Below are 25,409 nucleotides of genomic sequence, written 5' to 3'. Positions count from 1 at the left end.
GCAACCCTCGGACAACGACGTACGGCCTGTTCGCCACGTAGGCCTTACGTGTTACGGCGTGATACACACGCAATGCTCAAGAGTACTGGAAACTTGTAGAACAAGTGGTGCCGGGTGCAGTACCGCTGTAAAAAGGCTAGCCGCCATATTGTTGGGACAGAGATGACAGTGATGGAAGTGATGGAGCAGCAGGTCGGTCGGTCAGACATGGTTTAGCTGGAGTTCTGATGCTGTGAGATCGCAGTGAAGTGCTGCCCAACTATGAGGAGACTTAGACTTGTTTCCATGTACTCAACACCCAGTCCGGCGCGCCCACCTCTGCTATATTGGGACTAAAACTCAGGGAACTATGAGAAGTTACTCTACTAAGAAGGCAGTTAGTCAACTTTGTATGTAGACTTGTTTATAAAACAGATGTGCCAGGGGTGCTTCCAGTGTATATATCCGCATGCACTGATTTATGATTGCGTCCAGTGTACCCTGAGATCCCAGCCGAGTTCCTTGTTCTAACTCACGCTACAGCCCTCTTTTCAGTGGAGCAGGTGCACAGGAGGCAGCCCACGACCACGAGACCTCCTGCCAAGTAGGTTCTTTGACGCGCATTCTTGCAGTCCTTCCACTCCCTCTCAGTACTTGTCAGTGGGACGCGACAGGAGGAGAAACAAATTTGGTGTCAGATGTGGGGTAAGCGAGAAGAATAAGCAGACATAGAGTACAGGAATAGGCAAAGCAGGGTCGCGGCCAGAGGGTGGATGCATCGCTTCTACGCAGAGGGTCGTCGCTTCACGCCAACGCACCACCAGCGTCGCACTCGCCGTCGCGGAATCGGAGGGTCGCAGGTCCGCGCCACCACAGCAGCTGACCCATCTCGCGCCGCACTCGTTGCGGGAAGCCTTCGAGAGCGCCGAGTTCACCGTACACGCCACAAGAAACAGGGCTAGTCAAAATGGGAAACTCTGACGCAGTAGACTCAGGTGTGCGTATATAAGTAAACCCCAATGAGAACAGATTATATCTAAATGAGGTCACCAACTTAGTGCCGCATAAATTTGAGGGGAACAGGGAAAAGCTATCCGAATTCATCGATAATTGTCACAACACTTACAACTTAGTTTATCCCAGTCATAAGCAAGTATTTTTAAAGTTTATTATTGGCCAAATAACGGACTTCGCCCGCAGTAAGCTATTAGAGATCACACAGAAACTTGGTCTGACATGAGGGCAATTTTGTTAGACATTTCGAGAGTAAACGCACTATTGACTACTATCCCCTCACCATGTTCAAAAGTAGGCAAGGAAAAGGGGAAAGTGTGGCTCAATGGGGCTCTCGCGTGGATTCCATGCAATTCCATTTTCGAGAAGCAATGAAGAGGGTCATGGAGGACGAAGAAATTACTGGATGCAGTGCGCTGATAGGAAAGTTAGGACGGGCCGTGTTTATAGAAGGGTTGTGTGATGAGCGGATAAAGACAATAATATAGGCCCAAGGTCAACAGATGTCCCTGTCAGAAGCTATTGATTTAGCATCTATCGAGGAGTGTGCAACAAACTTGGAAAGAGAAAAGCGCTGCGTAGCAACTGCAGCTCGGCTTCAGAAAGTGCGAAATGTCTTAACTGCGGGAAAGAGGGACACATGTCGCGTGAGTGCAGGAAAAAGTATACTGTCCGGAAGACACACTCTAAAGGAGGTTCCGCAAAAGACAGAATGTAGTCGGCTACCCATAAAACAAATCGATGTTCGTGAATTCAAAGGGACTGGATCGCGGGCACAGTGTCCCCCACAAGTACGGCGTACGGCTTGTAATCTAACGGGGAACTCTCCCCCGTGTACTGAAGCCAAGCCAGTGACATGCTTCACGTGTCACCAAATGGGACAGTATGCTCGTGAATGTAGCGAAACTAAGTGGGCTAACATACGCAGGGAAAATGCGCAGGGAAAAGAGCAGCGGGCGTAATACCGCAGTTCCATTACGCTCCGTCAGGAATCATAAGAGCTGCTGACTGCACAGGAAAAAATGATTACATATGCGTACAGAGCAAGGATGTGAAAGGCTCTGAAACAAAGTTATTGATAGATAGTGGTTCCCATATTAACCTCATACAGTCCAAGGTTCTGAAGGAAAACGTGAGGTGCGATCGTAGAAGGGTGGTAACGATAAGAAGTATCGTAAACAAAGAGGTCAGGACAGAGGGTCCTGTGGCAATAAGTTTAAGCAACGGCGAGGGAAGCAACTTGGTCACGCAGTTCCAAGTAGTGAATGAGAGTACTGATTTGCCATTTGATGGGTTACTGGGACGGGAGTTACTGGACAAAAATAAAGTCGTGTTGGATTGTGGCGAGGCGAATGGATAGAGTTGTGGGAAGAATGCGAAGAAACAACCGTCAGTAGATTAACTATACAAGATGATAGAAACAGAAAGACTCTACGAGCAAGTTACGCAGCTGTGACGAGGTTTTGAAAGATACCGGCCAAGGTTGCCACGGGCACAGAAACAGTCGCCGCAACGCAACCGGACGATAGAGGCCCAGCCCGCGCACATAACAAGGGTATCGGTCAAGACAAATACACGGCGAGGCGCGCCAGCCGGCCGCCGCCGGCGCCGACCCAAGAGGGTTGTACGAAACCAAAGGAAAATGAAACTAAGCGAAGTAAATGGCCAGCCGGATGAGCGAAGAATCAATGTAAGTAGTACGAGTGACATGTCCCCAGCCCCGGAGGACTCGGAAGAAATAAGAATCGGGCCGTAAGAAGAAAGATTTATAAAAGTTCGCGTGACACAGATACTAGGGAATGAAGCGGTAATTCCGAAACAAGAGATTACACCAGGGGTCTGTGTACCAGAAGCCATTGGTGACTATCCGGGACGCCATGAGCATAACATCAACATCTACATCTACATTTATAATCCGCAAGCCACCCAACGGTGTGTGGCGGAGGGCACTTTACGTGCCACTGTCATTACCTCCCCTTTCCTGTTCCAGTCGCTTATGGTTCGCGGGAAGCCTCCGTGAGCGCTCTAATCTCTCTAATTTTACATTCGTGATCCGCTCGGGAGGTATAAGTAGGGGGAAGCAATATATTCGATACCTCATCCAGAAATGCACCCTCTCGAAACCTGGACAGCAAGCTACACCGCGATGCAGAGCGCCTCTCTTGCAGTGTCTGCCACCTGAGTTTGCTAAACAGCTCCGTAACGCTATCACGCTTACCAAATAACCCTGTGACCAAAAGCGCCGCTCTTCTTTGGATCTTCTCTGTCTCCTCTGTCAACCCGACCTGGTACGGATCCCACACTGATGAGCAATACTCTAGTATAGGTCGAACGAGTGTTTTGTAAGCCACCTCCTTTGTTGATGGACTACATTTTCTACGCACTCTCCCAATGAATCTCAACCTGGTACCCGCCTTACCAACAATTAATTTTATATGATCATTCCACTTCAAATAGTTCCGTACGCATACTCCCAGATATTTTACAGAAGTAACTGCTACCAGTGTTTGTTCCGCTATCATATAATCATACAATAAAGGCTCCTTCTTTCTATGCATTCGCAATACATTACATTTGTCTATGTTACGCGAAAAGCCGCATGGAACTTCCGACACTATCTACTAGGTCATTTATATATATTGTGAAAAGCAATGGTCCCATAACACTCCCCTGTGGCACGCCAGAAGTTACTTTAACGTCTGTAGTCGTCTCTCCATTGAGAACAACATGCTGTGTTCTGTTTGCTAAAAACTCTTCAATCCAGCCACACAGGTGGTCTGATATTCCGTAGGCTCTTACTTTGTTTATCAGGCGACAGTGCGGAACTGTATCGAACGCCTTCCGAAAGTCAAGGAAAATGGCATCTGGGTGTCTGTATCTAATATTTTCTGGGTCTCATGAACAAATAAAGCGAGTTGGGTCTCACACGATCCGCTGTTTCCGGAATCCATGTTGGTTCCTACAGAGTAGATTCTGGGTTTCCGGAAATGACATGATACGCGAGCAAAAAACATGTTCTAAAATTCTACAACAGATCGACGTCAGAGATATAGGTCTATAGTTTTGCGCATCTGCTCGACGAACCTTCTTGAAAACTGGAACTACTTGTGCTCTTTTCCAATCATTTGGAACCTTCCGTTCCTCTAGAGACTTGCGGTACACGGCTGTTACAAGGGGGGCAAGTTCTTTCGCGTACTCTGTGTGATTAATACCAGGGAACAAGAGGTCCGTTTTATTGTGCCGGAGGTACTTGCGGAACGAATACTGCCACCAAGCAGTTGTAAAATTCGACGTGTACCCAGGGAAAGAAAGACGGGAGAAAACCGCGGCAGAGCTTGTTGGAAGAAAACATGCGTATAGAGCACTTAAACCAAGAAGAGCAAGAAGCCCTACAGGGCTTGTGTTTAATGTACAATGATGTCTTTCATTTACCGGGAGACGTGCTGACCTACATCAGTGTAGTGAAGCACCAGATGCGACTAGTACCTGAAACAGAAGGGACAGTCGTAAACTGAAGGCGTTTCTGAATCCCTCAAGCACAACAGGAAGCACTGAAAAAGGAAATAGACAGTATGCTGGGTGACGGCTTAATATTGCTGAGTACCAGTCCATTTAACTCCCCTCTGTTATTACTACCAAAGAAGCTTGATGCCAGAGGCACACAAAAATGGAGAGTGGTTGTCGATTATCGGAAATTAAATGATATGTCGTTGAATACACTACTGGCCATTAAAATTGCTACACCGCGAAGATGACGTGCTACAGATGCGAAATTTAACAGACAGGAAGAAGATGCTGTGATATGCAAATGATTAGCTTTTCACAGCATTCACACAAGGTTGGCGCCGGTGGCGACACCTACAACGTGCCGACATGAGGAAAGTTTCCAAACGATTTCTCATATACAAACAGCAGTTGACTGGCGTTGCCTGGTGAAACGTTGTTGTGATGCCTCGTGCAAGGAGGTGAAATGCGTACCATCACGTTTCTGACTTTGATAAAGGTCTGGTTGTAGCCTATCGCGATTGCGGTTTATCGTATCGCGACGTTGCTGCTCTCGCTGATCGAGATCCAATGACTGTTAGCAGAATATGGAATCGGTGGGTTCAGGAGGGTAATACGGAGCGCAGAGCTGGATCCCAACGGCCTCGTATCACTAGCAGTCGAGATGACAGGCATCTTATCCGCTTGGCTGTAATGGATCGTGCAGCCACGTCTCGATCTGTCTGAGTCAACAGATGGGGACGTTTGCAAGACAGCAACCATCTGCACGAGCAGTTCGACGACGTTTGCAGCAGCATGGACTATGAGATCGGAGACCATGGCTGCGGTAACCCTTGACGCTGCATCGCAGACAGGAGCGCCTGCGATGGTGTACTCAACGACGAACCTGGTTTCTCGAATGGCAAAACGTGATTTTTTCGGATGAATCCAGGTTGTGTTTAACAGCATCATGGTGGTCGCATCCGTGTTTGGGACATCACGTTGAACGTACATTGGAAGCGTGTATTCGTCTTCGCCATACTGGCGTATCACCCGGCGTGATGGTACGGGTCTCGGTCACCTCTTGTTCGCATTGACGGCATTTTGAACAGTGGACGTTACATTTCAGATGCGTTACGAACCGTGGCTCTGCCCTTGATTCGATCCCTGCGAAACCCTACATTTGAGCAGGATAATTCACGACCGCATGTTGCAGGTCCTGTACGGGCCTTTCTGGATACAGAAAATGTTCGACTGCTGCCCTGGCCAGCACATTCTCCACATCTCTCACCAACTGAAAACGTCTGGTCAATGGTGGCCGAGCAACTGGCTCGTCACAATACCCCAGTCACTACTATTGATAAACTGTGGTATCGTGTTGAAGCTGCATGGGCAGCTGTACCTGTACACGCCATCCAAGCTCTGTTTCACTCAATGTCCAGGCGTATCATGGTCGTTATTACGGCCAGAGGTGGTTGTTCTGGTTACTGATTTCTCAGTATCTATGCACCCAAATTGCGTGAAAATGTAATCACATGTCACTTCTAGTATAATATATTTGACCAGTGAATACCAGTTTATCATCTGCGTTTCTTCTTGGTGTAGCGATTTTAGTGGCCAGTAGTGTATGATCTTCCCACTGCCTAGAATTGATGAAATACTGGTAGCCTAGGGAAGGCAAAGTATTTCTCAACCCTAGATCTTGCGAAAGGGTATTATCAAATCCTGATAGACGAACGGGATCGAGAAAAGACGGCATTTAGCACACCTACGGGCCATTACGAATACAATAGGATGGCGATGGGCCTGAAGACGGCTGCGTCCACATTTCAACGGTTAACGAATACCGTGCTGACGGGTGTACAGGGAAATAAAGTGTTCATTTACCTAGACGACAATGTCATGGTGGGTGCGTCACTTGAGGACCATAATGCGCGACTTGAGGAAGTATTTGATCGCTTACGAAAAGCCAACCTAAAATTGCAAGTCGACAAGTGTGAATTCCTAAGGACGGAAGTTACGTTTTTGGGGTACATTTTGACAGCGGAAGGTCTGAAACCCGATCCCACTAAAGTAGCAGCAATAGAAAAGTATCCGCGACCAAGGACAACCGCTGACTTCAAAAGTTATTTGGGAATGAACGGATACTACCGAAGATTTTCGAGCAACTTGGCAAAATTGCAAAACCTCTACACGAACTATTAAAGAAAGGAGTCCCGTATGTTTGGGCGGAAGTACAGGAAGACGCGTTTCAAACATTGGAAGAGAAGTTAACCAAGCGAAAGATACTACAGTATCCAGACTTAACTAAAGAGTTTTTATTAACGGCTGTCGCCAGTATGAAAACGTTAGGGGCATATTTGAGTCAAGGTCCAATAGGAAAGGATTTCTCAACTGCATACATATCACTTACTCTCAACAAGGCAGAGTCGAATTACAATACAATAGATCGAGAGCTGCTTGCCATAGTATGGGCAGTTAAGTACTTCCGGCTGTATCTCTTCGGCAGGAAGTTCAAGATACTCACGGACCTTAAACCACTGATGTGGTTAGGTAGCATTACGGATTCATCGTTGAGATTAATGAAGCTTCGATTAAAACTGGAAGAATGCGATTACCAGGTCATATATAAGGAAGGAAAGCAAAATCGCGTGGCCGACGCGGAACCACGCATTCGGAGTGTGCAAGACAGCGACAGACAAGCACAGCAGGTTACAAGGAGGGACACAAACGAGACTGACAGGCACGAAGATAAGCGAAGGGACGCAGCTACCAAGGCCTCAGTCAAGGACTCGAGTAGCGACGAGATAATGGAGACAGAGGCGACAGCGGAGATAGCAGACCCCGAGGAGACAGCTGAAGCTACCGAGATAAGCGGAGACTGTAACACATGCCAGATAAACAAAGATGAGGTTCTGAGCGCAGAGAATAAATTGGCAATACTAAAGCAGATGCACTTATCTCCCATAGGAGGCCATCAAGGAATGTGAAGGACGTAAGAACGAATAAAACAGTACTATACATGGCCGGGTATGAAAGCTGACATAGAGCAGTTCATAAGTACGTGCAAAAGTTGCCTAAAGTACAATATCACACAAGCTAAGATTAATCAACAACTAGAGCTATTTCCGACCCCGGAATTTATTTTGAGCGCTGTGATATTGATATGGTAGGTCCATTACCCATTACCCAGTCCAGGCACAGATATATTTTGACTTTTCAAGACTTTCTCATGAGTTTGAAATATCCCAACCAATAGCTCGACAATTCGCGGATACGGTTGCACGAAAATTGGTGGAAAGCAAGTGTTGAGCGACACGGGAAGCAATTTCATAGGCGATACCATGAAACGAGTCTGCAAATTACTGAGAATAGAGAAAATAAAAACCACTGCATACCATCCGCGGTTCAATGGAGCGCTAGAACGTACACACCGTACCCTGACGGAGATGCTGTGACACTATTTGAACCGGGAGCAGACAGATTGCGACGGATGGGTTGCATTCGCATGTTTTGTGTACAATACTACTCCTCATAGCACTACGGGATACACATCATTCGAATTGTTAGGCAAGAAGTGCAATTAGCCGGGATGGCTACAAAAGAAACCAGCAGACGTAATCTAAAATTATGACGATTACGTGACGGAGATTCGACAGCGACTACAAATGTTACACCAAGACGCCCGTGAGGCAACACAAGCAAGCAAAGAATGAAACAAGAATAGCAATGACAAAACACAAAACCCGAGGGAATTTAGAAGGAATGATCGCGTGTTGCTGTATGACGAGAGCGTGCGTCGGGGACTATCGAAGAAATCAGATAGCCAATGGCGAGGGCCATTTACTGTTGTTGACGTGCACAAACCTAACGTAGTAATTAGTCTATGCATGCTAATAGGTTGAAGGAATCGTACTGAGCGGAAATGTGGACATTCTGTCAGAAGACGTGATGTAAAAAGAAGAAGAACCGCAGGCGATAAAGCAGGAGAGCCCGAGAAGAGTGACAAGCACGTTTCTATTACAGATGCCAAGGATGAAGGCACTGTGGGTGACAGCGATAGTCGGGAGTATCTTGCAGATCAGCCTCGTGGGACGAGAAGCGTCACTGCAAAATGTACGAGCGCGAAAATTCCAGTCAGCGCCGGGAATTTACTACGAAAACTAGGGCAGCTTGAGTTTGTACAGCACTACTTGGAGATTGGTGAGCTATTTTAACCTCGAGGAACTGCATGACAAATTTGAGGACACACAAGTGGTTGCCAACAGAGCGGTAACACATTGCATGGGTAAGATGAATCAGGCAAAGTTAAGCACTGGAGAGTGCGAGAATGTACAGCAAAACAGTGAAATGGCATGTGAGTAAAATTTCTAGATCGAAAGAGATGACTGATCAGTTGGCTAGGCATGAACGACCGAGGGTCAAAAGAGGAATATTAAATTTTAGAGGGGTGGCAAGTAAGGTATTGTTTGGCACGTTAGACGAAGATGATGCGGCATTCTTCAAAGCCAACATAGACGTACTCGGGGAACAGCAGAGAGAGCTGTTACGATTGTCCAAAGAACGAGTGATCATTGTGAGAGCGTCACTGACAGGGTGAATCAAATACTTAACACAGTAACTAAGAATACTCAGATAATAGCAGACGGAATAAGAAAACTAAGTATCCATATAGAGGATTATGAGAATAGCACTACTAGGAAGGTACAACATGCCCTGATTCTCTTAACTATTACGGAGCAAATAATGCAGATTACTGGTATGTTCAATGAACTCGAGAGGGAATACGACTTATTAGTCTCTGCACTAGTGAACGCGCCGAAAGATCTATTACAACCACACTTGATTAACCCCGTACAGGTGGTCAAGTATTTAGAACTGATAAAAGAAGATTTAAGAGACAGAAAGTTCACCGTTGAACTCACGAAGGACCAAGGGTATGTGTTACTACGTATAATAGATATAGATGTAGTTCTTGCTGACACTACGTTATGTGTTAAATGCAGATCTAGTGGATAGTAGCGTATATACGTTGTAGAGAATATGACAATTATCCGCGGAGTATGATCAAGCAAAGAAACTGTTCCCCTATACAGGGCCTGAGAAAAATTACTTGCTTATTGATGATGTGAAACGACAGTACGCGCCACTCTCCCGTGACCAGTTACACTGCAAGACGGTCACGCTAAGAAGTCAGATTTGCAAGCAGAGGTTTGTTTTAATGTCCACCTATGACCACGAGCGATGTGAAGCTCGTATACTTCAGCCTATAAGGGAAGTTCCAAAAGATTGCAATCAAAAGTATATTATATTGAATGAAAGTATCTGGACACAGATACAAGACAATGAATGGCTGTATGTCGCACGAGGGTTTGACGATATTGTGCAGTGAGTTATTTCTTAATGATCTTATCATAAGAGGTACTGGTAAATTAACATTTACAAGACAGTGTAAGGGATATTGTGCGCAAGTCACGCTACAAGATGACTACGTAATTAGTACTAATGTAAGCAAGAATGACATAGTACCTATGTTAAGTTTAGATATAGACTGTTGTAAGATAAATGAGGAGAAGCAGGAGGTCACAAAAATACCTGTATCGTTACCCTTACAACATACTGTAAGACACATAGATGACCTAAAGATAGCAATTCACAAAATAGATGAACTACAAAGCGAAATAGAATACCAGCAGCGGTAGACCTTCCGAGCATGGTCACAAAGTATGTGTTGCATGTGGGGATACACAATATGTTGCTCATGTATTTATTGTAAGTGTTGTCGAGGGTGTGGCAGAAGATTGTGTGAAGTAGGAGGAAATTGTTGTGCTAAAGTGTGTGTGACAAATACGATGGTAGCAGATAGCCGCCAAAAAAGAAGTGTCCGATATTCTCGTTCCCTTGATTCTGTGCGGTGTGGAGAGGAGGAAGAAAATGGAGAGTATGAATTGCAGTATACACGACGTACTCCTCTCCCCGATTGAGTGCAGTGGAGAGAGCAAAGTCAATCGACACGACTCACTAAAGAAATCGAACCACATGCAAATGCAGTGGAGTCGTTGGTACCCAAGACAGATAGGAGATGAATATACAACCTAAAAATTATGTACAAGTGTAATTTGAAGTTCAGTGACGGACTATGTTGTATAAAATTGTTTGTAACCTTTTCCCTTTCCTTTTATTTTGTCTTGTGTTGCAAACTAGGTGTATGAAATTTTAAAGTGATCCTACATAAAACAGAGGTCTGTACTATGTGTACTATTTTGTTAAAATGTTCAAATGTGTGTGAAATCTTATGGGACTTAACTGCTGCCGGCCTGAGTGGCCGTGCGGTTCTAGGCGCTGCAGTCTGGAACCGAGCGACCGCTACGGTCGCAGGTTCGAATCCTTCCTCGGGCATTGATCTGTGTGATGTCCTTAGGTTAGTTAGGTTTAATTAGTTCCAAGCTGTAGGCGACTGATGACCTCAGAAGCTAAGTCGCATAATGCTCAGAGCCATTTGAACCATTTGAACTTCACTGTTAAGGTCATCAGTCCCTAAGCTTACACACTACTTAACCTAAATTATACTAAGGACAAACACACACTCCCATGCCCGAGGGAGGACTCGAACCTCCGCCGGGACGAGCCGCACAGTCAATGACTGCAGCGCCTGAGACCGCTCGGCTAATCCCGCGCGGCAGACCGGTAAACTACTTCTAAATAAAGCTCTCCAGACACGCAAACAACTCCTAATTTACCGAAATAATTTCAGCGCAGACATGCAGACTCCTCCTAAATAATGTAGTACACTGAGACGCAGACACAAAACAGTAAATTGTCCAAATAATGCATAGCACAGCCTACATATCTGCTCACAAAATAATCCAACAGACACACAATCAACACGTGCAAGTACCCTCTGCCACCCCCTGTCCACTAGACCGCACTGGAGGCTTCCAGTGAAGTGACGCAGCTGTCAAACCACACACAGACGCCAGACGCGCATGCCCTCATAGGGGTGAGCCACCGCCAGATGCAGCCGAAAGTTGCCTCCATTTTCGAGTATACAGTCACTGTTATACTGACGTCACAGAACTCCAAGGCACTCTCACGCAGGCCCCATATGCGAGACAACTCCAGGCAGCAAGTGTTTTTACCGTTGATGACAGAATAGCACAGGTTGCTTTCCCACTAGCAATCCTACCGGAACATAGGAGCTGCATCCAGCCATGCATACCCGCCCCAGCATGACTGACTCCTAGACCACAAAATGCCCGTATGGTGACTCACCATCTAAAAGGTTCTCAAAGTTATTCTGACGTGAGATGGCTTTGTAAAAGATAAGAGCCAAGTCGACCTCGTGGAAATTGTATAGTGTCCCACAAATAGCTAACACTCGCTTTCTTGATGTCTCAGCATGTATGCACGGAAATTCTTGCACTAACAGAAGTTGTTTACGAAAATAGCGCAAAATAACATCGAGTGCACTCTTCCCATGGCTAGTAATGTGATACCCCAGTACATCACGTGCTACCCTTCCTGCTTTCAACACACACAATATTACAATAGATGCTACAGTCTGACACCGATAGATGTACATGTAATGTCTCCTCTGGACTGCTGTGCTTCTAGAACGAATCTCAGTATCTATAGCACACATAATTTTCCACATAAAAAATCTCTCTCATACCCCCACAGTTATCGATGTGCTGAATCTGTATGTCCCTCACGATAGGACACACATTCATCCTCTCTATTCATGCCACAATATAAAACGTAGTAACTTTACAAAGCAATATATACACATTTTACACAACATAAGCCACAGTAACTTTACAATACAATATATACACATTTTACACAAACAGTGCTGTTATCTTTTATATCTGTACAGCACCTGAAAAAATTGTGGTATCCCTCCACACTCACACCGGCTATATGTGACAATGCTCCTCAGTCCTAGGGAAGCAGTGTCAGCTTTCTTTTCTTTCTATAGACGTGACATTCAGCAGCAATAAACTATTGTACACTGATCACCATATTGCACCGACAACTAAACTTCGCAAAGTGCTATACATATAATCAAATACAAAAAGACTCTTACTCAATTACTCTGCTCTCCCACTGAGGACAGGAGCCTGATTATTAGAGCGTGAAACCGATCTCCATCCCAGAAATATATCACCATGTACCGTGTCGGTGTAGTAAATATACAATTCATATCCACCATACAAAATCATCCCTTTCACATCAGAGCAAACTCAGAGGACCAAAGTCGCTCTTAGAACTGTTCTACAAATTTGGGATTGTTTCCCCTCGCATTACTGTTTCTACTCCGAACCTGCTTCCTTGCTTGCTCGCTTTTCTACACACATCTACAGACTCAGGGATTACAAGAACACACGTATTTTCTCATGGGTCACGATAATATTATACTACTTTCGCGGTACTTTTCGATATCAAGAACTAGGCAGCATCCTACCGATCACTAGCGCAATATAATTCCCTAGATATAAGCTGGAAATTATTTCTCTACAAACCCCAAACTTTAGTGAGGTGCAGCATGCTGTAAACCACTGAGTAACTAGAAACAAATAGAGGAAACTAATATTTCCACTCTCGAATACTGATGTCAGTGATGTAGAATATTCGAAAGCATTGCCATAATTTACAAGGTCAAATAAGGTGTTTCTAGAGAACCAACAAACGTCATGAAATGGACGACAGCCTCCTCTGCTGGTGGTACTGTGTACTAGATCAGTTGGAGTGTGGACCTCGTGGTGACTACACTGTTTGCCGCCATCTTGGATGATGGTACTTGAGTAATCAGCTGACATCATGACTGCCATCTTGGATGACAACACCCTTTGGTGGTGGTGCTGTGTACTAGGTCAGTTGGAGTCTGGAGTTCATGGAGAACACACTGTTTGCCGCCATCTTGAATAACAGTAGTTGCACCATCAGATGAGTCACAGACAACAGCGCCCTCTGCTCTTGGTAATGTGTACTAAGCCAGTTGGGCTCTAGACCTCGTAGCGAACACACACGCTGGATGCCGGTAGTGGCTCAAATTGTTTAAATAAAGACTGGTGCATGATTTCGGCAGCTGACGATTAGGAAGCATGTTTGCAGAGTCTTTTAGTGTTTTTGCATGTCTGCAGTCTGTGTGGCATGACCCCAAGCATGTCAGAGCATGTGTACTGTATCACTGTGATAAATATATTCCATACCTAAATAAATTGTTCCAAAATAAATAAAGTACACTCCTTCCTTACTCTCTCCAGTAGCCCAGTGCAGGCTGAGTATTTCTCACCAATCCCTAGGAAGAGGTGGTAGTCAGGTGACTTAGGTTAGTGGAGGTAGCGCAAGTGACCTAGCTTCTCGCGATTTTTCTTAGGTGTGATGCAATATGTTGTTGGAATTTGAACTTCCTGCCATTTTTCTGGGGGAGGGGAGGGTGTTAGGTTACTGGAGGTAGCCCACTTGACCTATCTTCCCGCCAAAATTTAAACTTCCCGCCAAAATCCGCAATCTTGAATGACGTCACGGCCGCAAACTTCGATGAAGTCATGCACTGTTGCGGAGTCTACACACTGCCATTTTGGATGACGTTATCGCCGCCATCTGGATACATCTGGCAACAATGGAATTTGGGGTGGTGTCTGCTTTGTCCCCCTACTCATGTTGCCGTAAAAGGCAAGCTGCTCCACTGACCTCCTTGCAGCACGGGCATGCCACTGTCCCACTTTGCTCCTACCCTCTGCGGTCATTCGCCGCACTCAGCTTTCCACCATCTGCCGGCTGCCTTAAGGTGATGCTCCTAAGCCAGACGCCAGTAGCGTGTATAGTCAACTAAACAATAGGATATAAATGGACGACCACCTCAACTGCACCTTGTTCGTCTAGCGACAGAGCCCCCACATGCCCCTCCCCCCCCCCCCCCCCTCCTGGACAGAGATCGGCTGTGTCGGGCGACCACCTCAGCAGACACGCCTCCTCCTCCCCCCTCGCTCGCAGCAGCCCATTGTTCTACGATTGAGAACAATTGTATTTGACATCAATGCACCTATAATCAAACATCTATTAAAAACAGCAACACCCATTTGCTAGCAAAATAAGTGTCCTCTTTCCACGAAAATGGGTAAGACCCATTTCCTTTTTGTTTTATGAGGAGAATCGGTATAGATTTTATGTTCGAGTGCAGTCGCATCTCATTATTTTGTGACGTCCAGTGAAGTGTACCGCCACCGACCAGAAGTGATCAGCAGAGACATGCCAACCCTGCGCCAAATCAGAAAAAAAAATATCGACTATTTTGATGCGAGAAACACCGATCACCACGGAATGTCCTCGTTATTTCGAAACCGTCATCAGAGAAAAGAAAAAGCGAGAATTTAAACTCCAAAGAAAAATAATCTATATTAAGCAATTTCTGCCGGCTTGTTAAACAAATTACATGACCTGAGGGAATCTCTCGCTTTCAGTGTCTGCAAATAAACTCTCATGCACGTGTGTATTACAAATATTTCAGACAATCTTTCACGCCATTGGCACACATGTCGGAAAAATACACATTCATTTAACGTTTGACAACAAGAACCTATAATTCAAGAGAACGTAGCTGTTTTGTACACTATAACAGGCACCCTTTTACCAATGCCACGCTGTATCATTTCGTGAGAGCTATCTCGCCCTGCATTGGTGGGAGATTGAAATTTCGTCAAAAGATATGGCCCAACAGAAAAAAAAGAACAAACGTTGTCAAGAATCATTCTGTGGTGCACTAGCCATCTCTTCCACCCACCAGGCGACACGTCATTGATTCCGATTTGATAGGCTAATTAATTAAATTGATCATGAGAGTCACTTTGTATAGTTTTTTTTTCGAGCAGTCGGATTACACTCGGCAAGTAGGACAACTAGGACAACTGGGAATCCATGGAGGCAACACGATATTCTTTCCAAGGAACACCATTGAGAAATGACATCTGAACCTGAGCACAAAGGGATTGTACAAGCCACAACATACAATTCGCGCAAGGTCCGCGCTATAAAAAAAACGACCAAAACGCCTATGTTACCATCACATAAAAAGCAGTCTTGAGTCTATAGGCACACACAGTCGGTGAGAGTGTTACGCTTTCAGGCGGAAATGCTGTAAAAATGCTGTCTACAATTTGGAATCAAGTCTATCGATTCAACCACATATTTGCGTTAAATTCTGTAGAGACATCTTTTAATGATTACAGCCACTGGTGAATTATGTTCGTACCACTCTCGTATCTCGAAACAACTCAATTTTTTTTTCGAACCTATCTGCTAAGGATCCCATACGCCTAGAACTCGAGCCCTGTTTTTAGACGGGCCCTTCTTCATCTTGTAACTGCTCCTAAGTCTCTGTCCCGCCCTCCCTGCAGCTTAGTCCAATGTGATCGTCCCAATTTCAGTCTGACTTGTATGGACGTCAGAGAGTAGCTTTGTAGCTACAAGAGAGGCTTAGGTATCGGATATGCCATTCAGCCAAAGGCTGAAGAAACCTACGTAAAGCCTCAGTCAAAGTGATCTCATATTCTGGTATTCTTTTTACACCAATTTGCGTTTTTTCTGTTGGTGTAATCTGGTACTGTTTCTTCTTACAGACTGCCGAAGTCCTGCAGGTGTTGTAGGACCCAGGAGGTGCTGTTGGCTTGTCCCAGATGACTGACTATTCGTAATTTCTGTACCTTTCTTGGTAATGCGCAAGGTGTCCAGTACGTGTTGCAACACATTTTTTTCCGCATGCGAGTATAATAATGTGAGGTTTAAGCTATCACGTTTGTCTCACTAAACTGTAGATTGGGACAGATTGACAAATCAGCTGTAGTGGAACATGTTTTCAAAGACGGTGATCACGAAATAAAATTTAGTGAGACAAACGTGATAGATAGGACCTCACATTATTATACTCGCATGTATAGAGAAGCTATAGAGATGTACAAGCACGGAAATAATTTTAATAGAAAAGAAGGAGGATTAAAACTAGACAAGATATGGCGGTCGACTCTGTACTAAAGAAGTGACAATCGATTACCTGTAGTCGACAGAGATGGCACTAGCCAGAGATAGTTTTATATATGGACCATGGCAATTCATCTCGGAAGTTTTAATTAATGACGAAGATAAATTCTTCAATTCCACTAGAATTTCTGTAAAAACTTTTGATGAAATATTAAAGAAAGCTGGAGACAGCATGAGAGGTACAGACACAGCAATGCGACAGTGCATAGGAAAAGAAGAGAAACTGCTTATAACATTCAGGTAAGTTTTATTAAAGAAACTTTCTACCAATAATGAAATTGTTAATGTTACATAGTGTATTTAGTAAAATTAACCTGTATGATTTACCGAAACATGTAAGTGGTGCCGATGTAACACGATTATCAATACTGCCATAATCGTGGTTTCTGGTCGAGACTGTGGTGAATTATCATTTTGTGAAGAAGAAGAAGAAGAAGAAGAAGAACTAGACTGCTTGGGATAGGTTTCCTGATAATATCCTATTCCATCACAAGATAACGATATAGGCAGAGGCTGATGATGTGTAGAATATCCGGCTGCTGATTGTGGACGGTGAAAAATGTACGCCGGGTAATGTTCGCAGGAAGATGTGTTTGGACAGTTACGATGCGGCTGAACTTCTTCAATAATACTTAAGATTCGTCGTTTTACAGACTACTTCAGATAGGTATTTTCTTAAGTAGGTCGCCAAAGACAGGAAAAAACGCCTGTCCTCATCTGTCATGATTGTGTGTCCAGTTGCTGCCTGGCTTCTGCAGATTTTTGCAGAACATCGATTAGTTGTCTTCCGATTTCGTCTTCTGCTTTCCTTTTTTTACCGAGCACCCTACCCAGGTATGGTCCACTTGGAACTTTACTTTCTCCTGTGGCCTGATTCCCATCAGTCTCAGGTGACACGCTGCTATGTGTATGTGACGGTGAAATGATAATATTCCGAAATGACAGGAGATTAAAATAAAGATATTTCGTCTCTCTCGCTGCTACAAAACCACTTCCATCAGTTAATCTCAGTTTTTCTCGGCTGTATGAATCTTTAATGTTACGCCATTTCTTCTGTAACGATTTACCACTAAAAATAAAATTATATCTTAGCTATCAATAATGTCTATTCTTTGTAAAGGGAAGCAGCAATTAGTGATATGTTAGACGAGTTTTCGCATACCATATGTGGTAAAAACTGATGGGACATACGTTAATTTAAAGAAAATAATTAGAACAATTCTGCTTATTACATTATCTTAGAAAAATATTTCAAGAAATTTTTTCAGAAAAAGCTTGCCTTAAAACTAATCCAGCTCGCAAAAGTGTAAAATTATTTAGTAATTTATCCCTTTCATATATCTGGCAACTGGAAATTCGTTCGATGATTTTCGTCATGCTTTCCGACTTGGAGTAACAACAATCACAAAAATTGTAAGAAGAGCATGTTCATCAATCTGGATTATCTTAAAAGATAAATGTTTATCAGAACCGACCACAAACGACTGGCTGCAAATAGCAAAAGATTTTGAAACTAAGGACAGTTTCTCAAACTGTCCCGGCGCCATTGATGGAAATCATGTGCGACTGGTAAAACCAGTAAATAGTGCATCAATGTTCTTCAACTACAAGAAATCTTTCTCTAATGTATTGATGGCTGTTTGTGATGCAAACTATAAATTTGTCGCTGTGGATGTGGAATCGTATGGTAAATGTGCTGACTCAAGGATATTTCAACAGTGTTCTATAAGCGAATACTGTCTATTAACTTGGACATATCGGAAGACAAACACATTTCAGACGTAAACAAAACGCTAGTGCCCTATGTATCTGCTGCTGACGACTCATTTTCACTGTCACACAGAATTATGTGCCCACGCGTAGGTCCGCGACTTGATACAAAAAAAGATATTCAATTGTCGTCAATCTCGAGCAAGACGTTTTGTAGAGTGCACGTTCGGGATAATGGCAAATAAGTGGTGTATCTTACACTGACCCCTGAATGTGGGCGTTGATTTCGCCATAGACACTGTTAAGGCATGTTGTGATCTACACAACTGTGTACGAAAGAGTGATGGTGTTCAATAGTTAGATACACTGTGCAGATATGCTTCACTTCATGAGGATATTCCACAACGAATACGTAGACGTGCAGCCCGTTCACACTACAAACACGTTTTTGCCGATTACTTTATACATCAAAGCGCTCTGCCATGGCAGTTTTGACTACATTCACTGAATCTGAATTATATGTCCATGTTGTGTTGATAAAGATAAATAAAAGCAATAGATCTTAAACAGCGTGTTTTTTTCCTGTGGTGTTGCACATCCTCTGCACCCCAACATTATAGTCACTTTCCTGCTACATTTTCTTTTTCACATTTTTGTCAGTATGCAGAGTGGTCCACTGATCGTGACCGGGCCAAATGTCTCACGAAATAAGCGTCAAACGAAAAAACCACAAAGAACGAAACTTGTCTAGCTTGAAGGGAGAAACCTGATGGCGCTATGGTTGGCCCGCTAGATGGCGCTGCCATAGGTCAAACGGATATCAACTGCGTTTTTTTAAATAGGAACCCCCATTTTTTATTACATATTCGTGTAGCAAGCAAAGAAATATGAATGTTTTAGTTGGACCACTTTTTTCGCTTTGTGATAGATGGAGCTGTAATAGTCACAAACATATGGCTCACAATTTTAAACGAACAGTTGGTAACAGGTAGGTTTTTTAAAGTAAAACACAGAACGTAGGTACATTTGAACATTTTATTTCGGTTGTTCCAATGTGATACACGTACGTTTGAACTTATCATTTCTGAGAACGCATGCTGTTATAGCGTGATTACCTGTAAATACCACATTAATGCAGTAAATGCTCAAAATGATGTCCGTCAACCTGATTGCGTTTGGCAGTACGTGTAACGACATTCCTCTCAACAGCGAGTAGTTCGCCTTCCGTAATGTTCGCACATGTATTGACAATTCGCTGACGCATGTTGTCAGGCGTTGTCGGTCGATCACGATAGCAAAAATCCTTCACACTTTTCCTACAAGAGGAAATCCGGGGACGTCAGAACCGGTGAACGTGTGGGCCATGGTACGGTACTTCGACGACCAATTCACCTGTCATAAAATATGCTGTTCAATACCGTTTCAACCGCACGCGAGCTATTTGCCGGACATCCATCATGTTGGAAGTATATCGCCATTCTGTCATGCAGTTAAACATCTTGTAGTAACATCGATAGAACATTACATAGGAAATCAGCATACATTGCACTATTTAGGTTGCCGTCGATAAAATGGGGGCCAATTATCCTTCGTCCCATAATGCCGCACCATACATTAACCCACCAGGGTCGCTGATGTTCCACGTGTCGCAGCCATCGCGGATTTTCCGTCGCCCAATAGTGCATATTATGCCAGTTTACGTTACCACTGTTAGTGAATGACTCTTCGTCGCTAAATAGAACGCGTGCAAAAAATCTGTCATCGTCCCGTAATTTCTCTTGTGCCCAGTGGCAGAACTGTACACGACGTTCAAAGTCGTCGCCATGCAATTCCTGGTGCATAGAAATATGGTACGGGTGCAACAGATGTTGATGTAGCATTCTCAACACCGACGTTTTTGAGATTCCCGATTCTCGCGCAATTTGTCTGCTACTGATGTGCGGATTAGGCGCGACAGCAGCTAAAACACCTACTTGGGCATCATCATTTGTTGCAGGTCGTGGTTGACGTTTCACATGTGGCTGAACACTTCCTCTTTCCTTAAATAACGTAACTATCCGGCGAACGGTCCGGACACTTGGATGATGTCGTCCAGGATACCGAGCAGCATACATAGCACATGTTCGTTGGACATTTTGATCACAATAGCCATACCCTCAACACGATATCGATCTTTTCCACAATTGGTAAACGGTCCATTTTAACACGGGTAATTTTTCACGAAGCAAATACTGTCCACACTGGCGGAATGTTACGTGATACGACGTACTTAATACGTTTGTGACTATTACAGCGCCATCTATCACAAAGCGAAAAAAGTGGTCCAACTAAAACATTCATATTGCTTTACCCACTACAGGTATATGTAATAGAAATGGGGGTTCCTATTTTTAAAAAAACGCAGTTGATATCCGTTTGACCTATGGCAGTACCATCTAGCGGGCCAACCATAGCGGCATCTGGTTTCCCCCTTCAAGCTAGGCAAGTTTCATTCTTTGTATTGTTTTCGTTTGATGCTTATTGTTGTGTACATAGTTCCGCGTAGTCAGCGCGTACACAGCTTTCCCACTAGAGCGCGCCCCACTAAGCACACCAGCGCAGGCGCAGTGCTCGTCCGTCTCCGCACTACGAGATGGCGCTGCCATAGAGACGGACCAAATTCTGCTTCCGCCGATCCTCATATTAATATGTAACGCAGCCAATGGGATTGCTGCTAATGTAGAACCTTTTCTCCTCGCGGATCACACTCGTGCAGTGATACCTGAACGCGCGAGGTATTACAACGATTGTACACACCTCCGATTAGTCAGTCTGCATTTGTCTGCACCAGTCTGTACCAGTCTGCCTTAGTCTGTACCACTCTGTACGAGTTCTACATTTGTCTGTACCAGTCTATAGTCAAGTTTCAGTCTGCGCCTAATAAGATCACCATATTCCTGTACATAGCCATGAAGAAAAATATATAGACACTTTTGTCAAGTATCAGAGATAGATGTGAGAATAAGATTAACGTACCAATACCGAAGGAACTTCAGATTGTCAATTGTAAATATCCTCCAAAACCAAGTTAAGTAATTTTTATGCTTGTTATTATTTTAATAAAGGTGTGTGAAAATTAATCAAGTTCTGTTTAAAGTTGGTCACCGCCAATCTGCCACTCTAAGCTTGCGATTGGCATTTATATCGTCTGACCTAACGGCAGAAGATAAACACGCCACGACAAGACCACAAGACACATTGCTGACTCTCGCCTACTTCGTTAGAGCGACAAGTCAACTAATCTGATGGTGTGTATACTGAAGGTCTTTGCACACCACACTTATTTCGTGAGATATTTGGCCCGGTTACTATCAATGGACCACCCTTAATTCTTCAGATGACAAGCCCCGCAAAGCAGACGTCTCCCTTACGTTTACAAAAAAAATTTCTACGTGTCAAAGTCCAGAATGACAGAAAGATCCTTCTGCAGACACGCAACAGCAAACAAGTAATCAAATGCAAAATATCTCCACATCTGGAACCGCATTGACGGCTCGCCGCACACTGGCAGTGCAACATGCCCGCTGCCGCATTCAGCTGCGTGCAACTTGGGCCGGAGCGGCGCGCTGGCTGGGCAGGCTGGTCGCATGACAAAGTGCGAGCCGGCTGGGTGCGCGTTCGCGTTGCGTGGCGCCTTTCCACGCAAACCCGGCCGCACCCGACCAGCCGCAAGTCTGGCCGTGGCCGTGGCCATACCAGAGCGCTATTGCCCTCACTGGGAGGCCTCTACTGGTGGACGCCAGAGCCAACATCTTGCTGCATCAAAAACCTCCCCACTATCCAGGTACTTCTTCCCGCGAAATGAATCCTTCAATGGGCTAAAGAGATGGAAGTTGGAGAGTGCGAAATCCGGTCTGTAGGGTGGATGACCAATATAAAACCCTGTGAAATTCTGTGAGTTCCTCTGGGGTGCTCAGACTTGTATGAGGACAACCGTAGTAATGGAGAACGAGAAGTTACTTTGCATTTTTGTGGTGACGAACACGCTTGGGTTCCAACATTGCAGGAGTCACGCGGAAGATTGGACAGGTTTGCACTATCTTTTTGCGATGATGACAGATGCCTCGCCCAACGACTCACCGTGCTTCTGTTCACCGCCGGGTGTCCGGAGTCATTCTGCCAGCGCCTATGATGAATATTGTGATGTTCTGGTTTTGCGCCAAAATAAATTACAGCTCTGTGCTTGAGACATACATCCACTACAAATGCCGTTTCGAAGGCTGACACCTATTGGAGCTTTATCAAAGCATAGGAGCTGAAGTGGGAATATTCCACGATGTCCCACAGCAAATTCAGCATTCTTTCAATCAAAATTGGGCCTGAAAAAGAAATGATCGCCCCTCGTATTTGCTGAAACTGGCCGAGAAAAAAAAGTGTTGCTTTACTTACTGAACACCCGTCGTGTTTACTGGTGTAGGGTATTTGAAAGTAGAATGATTTAACATGGTAAAGGTCTTTGTCAGGGGCTCAGTTGTTACGTTTCGAAGTTTCTATTGATCATAGCCGACTTCAGGTATTAGGGAGAACCACCAATTTCATAAATTCGTGACGTTCGTAAGTGTGTAGACGGTGTTATTTCTAATTCTGGGGCTAGTCGCCCAGCTGCCGTCATGGTCCTCTTTTCTGTTGAGAATATTTCGTAGATTTTCATTTTATACGCAGTTGAGACACCGTGTATTCAAAAATTATTCTGATGAACGCCTTGTAGGTGTATATTCGTGTGACGTTGCTGGATCCATCCACTCTTCCTCGTGTCAGTCTGAGCGTGTTACGTCTCTTTCTTGCTTCTGAGGTAATGACGTTTGTGTGGGCATTCTAGGACACTGAGTTACCTAATATGTGTCCCAGATAAATCGATTGTTCTATAGCTGTCATGACTGTGCCGCGAAGTGTGTTTGAAATGTGTTACTAGTGTTTCGAACCCATCGAGATTCATTTTCCATAGTTGCAGGCGGTTAGTGCCTAATTGAAGTAATTTTGTATGTGGTCGCCAGGCTCGATGGTGGGTAGTAAGTGGCACGAACATGTAGTGACATCGCCATTTATTTTGTAATACTAAGGCTGTACACGTAGATGTTATTTTTTTTTTCGAACTATGTCTGCTATATTCTACATTGGCTGTACATACACGCAAGTTGACGCGTCCATGATCCCATCTGTTGGCCGTTTAGGTAGCTTCAACAACTTTCAATACATAAGTTCATGTTTCTGTAAATGATCATATTCAGATTTTATTTTAAATGTATACGTGTAAAATTGTCTTGGAAATGTAGCTAGCAATGGAAACGTTATAAATTATACGTTGTCGTGTTGTAAGTCAGATCTGGAAGCTGGAGAGATCTGTAAAGATTGATTAAGAGTCCCTAACCGTTCTTTCCACCAACCTGTCATCATCTAAAGTTGTGTCCCCACCGCAGAAGACAGCTCGTCGGTCGTGGGATCTTATTCGGTGGAGCCTGTTACGCTATCATCTCGAAATTGAACCTACGTTTGTGCTTTTTTTGTGGGATACCACCTGCCCAGGTTATTCTCTATATCTACGGAGGGCAAGATCTGTAGTGCTGACAATGATGGTAGGTGACACCTCTCATTAATGTATTCTGTTTGTTTATATTTTAAAATATCACTTTTTACACTGTCTTCTACAACACTCGACATAGCTCTCTTAATAGTAGGGTAACTTTTCCGACAACTACCGACAACTACCGACATGTCCGCCCGAAACAGAGATACACGTCCGGCTCTGAAGAACACCCGAAACAGACTGACTAGCGCAGCTCAAGTACTTTGTCTCCAGGGCGCGCCAAGGCGACCCGAAGGTGTCCGAAGCACTTCACATGTAATATCATTACTTTTAAGTTTCTCAAAACTAGTGAAATTTAATAAACAAAAACGGTAGACTCGTAGGGTAATCATGAGACATTGTCATACTGAAAAATGGGTTAAATATAATGAAAAGTGTATAAATAATTGATAAGAGAAGTTAGGCGTTTTGGCGCCAATGTGCCGACCAATTAGAAGCAATTTCAGTACAATTGGTGGACTCTCGCTCGGGAATGGTACGTGCTGTAGCATCTCCTGCTTGTACCTCACTCCACCTTTGTACTATATGCTACTTGTGTATCAAGCTGCATCAAGGCAAACTTCTAGTAAGATAAAATACACGTTTACAATGGAAGATATCAGTAAACAGCATATATTTTACAAATGATCTGTAGGGCACTGAATCACTTTGAAACAACTGTTTGCTCCGTGACGAACACACGAGAGCAGGAATGTGGTTAGCAAGGAATGTGAGCTGACACATGGCGGAATGTAGAGGATTTGTAAATGGATAATAACAAGATTATGTGTGTGTGGAGAAGATGCCCATACCAGTAGTCGTGGACACGTATTATGATTAAACAAGTGTGGAATTTCTCTTTAATGAAGCCAAAGTTTCTGGTAAGCCGACGTTCCTGGTGACATTTTCCTACGTAACAACATCTGTGGCAGTGTGCCTCAGCCGAACCATTGTTGCTTTTGTAATTAATAGCGTGACTATTTAGTCAAAAATCTATTTAAATAATTACTGGCTAGAAATTATATAAAAAGTAATGTTCCATTGTACCTAGCAACTTGCACAGTGAAATAAGATACGGTTTCTGCCAATAAATTGCACTAACTTAGAGGGACTGCTATAATTTATTATAATCAGTGTTGAATAAATGGGATCGTATGAATCCAGGGTGACTGTGCTGACACGAATGTAGAAGTGAATGTGTTTTTATTTTTTTTATCTGTCCTACAGCAGCAATACATTTGGTGTTCAATTACTGTGTTGAGAGTAATTTGGCGTTGTGAGTCGTCGTTTCAAACAATTGTGCTCATTTAAATTGCATTTTTATGAAAAGTATTTTACAAAATTTGTTTGCTTCGTTTTTATAAATTTACGTGTTAAATATTTTGGAGGCTATACTTTTATATGATTTTTGTGCCTCGTAGAGTGATTACGGAATGCTGAAAGACAGGACCGCAACCGCTCCAAATATTAACGTTGTATATTCCATATTTTACTTCTGGGTGAAAAACAGAAACAAATGTGTGTCGCTGCACAGCATCGATAGTCAGGTTCTATACACAGATGGTGGTAATAGAATGTGGTA

General features: G+C 44.0%; 1 protein-coding gene across 1 annotated transcript in view; it reads right to left on the bottom strand.

The window, feature by feature from the left end:
* Positions 1-25,409, bottom strand: part of LOC126412572 (myrosinase 1-like) — a 199,498-nt gene that overhangs the window by 113,923 nt on the left and 60,166 nt on the right. The window contains exon 11 of the mRNA XM_050082217.1: positions 798-937. Within this exon, the coding sequence (XP_049938174.1) occupies positions 798-937 (140 nt within the window). The remainder of the gene's footprint in view (positions 1-797; positions 938-25,409) is intronic.

The sequence above is a fragment of the Schistocerca serialis genome, chromosome 7 (genome assembly GCF_023864345.2).
Source record: "Schistocerca serialis cubense isolate TAMUIC-IGC-003099 chromosome 7, iqSchSeri2.2, whole genome shotgun sequence".
Taxonomy (NCBI): Eukaryota; Metazoa; Arthropoda; class Insecta; order Orthoptera; family Acrididae; genus Schistocerca; species Schistocerca serialis.
This window is presented reverse-complemented; position numbering and strand designations above follow the sequence as displayed.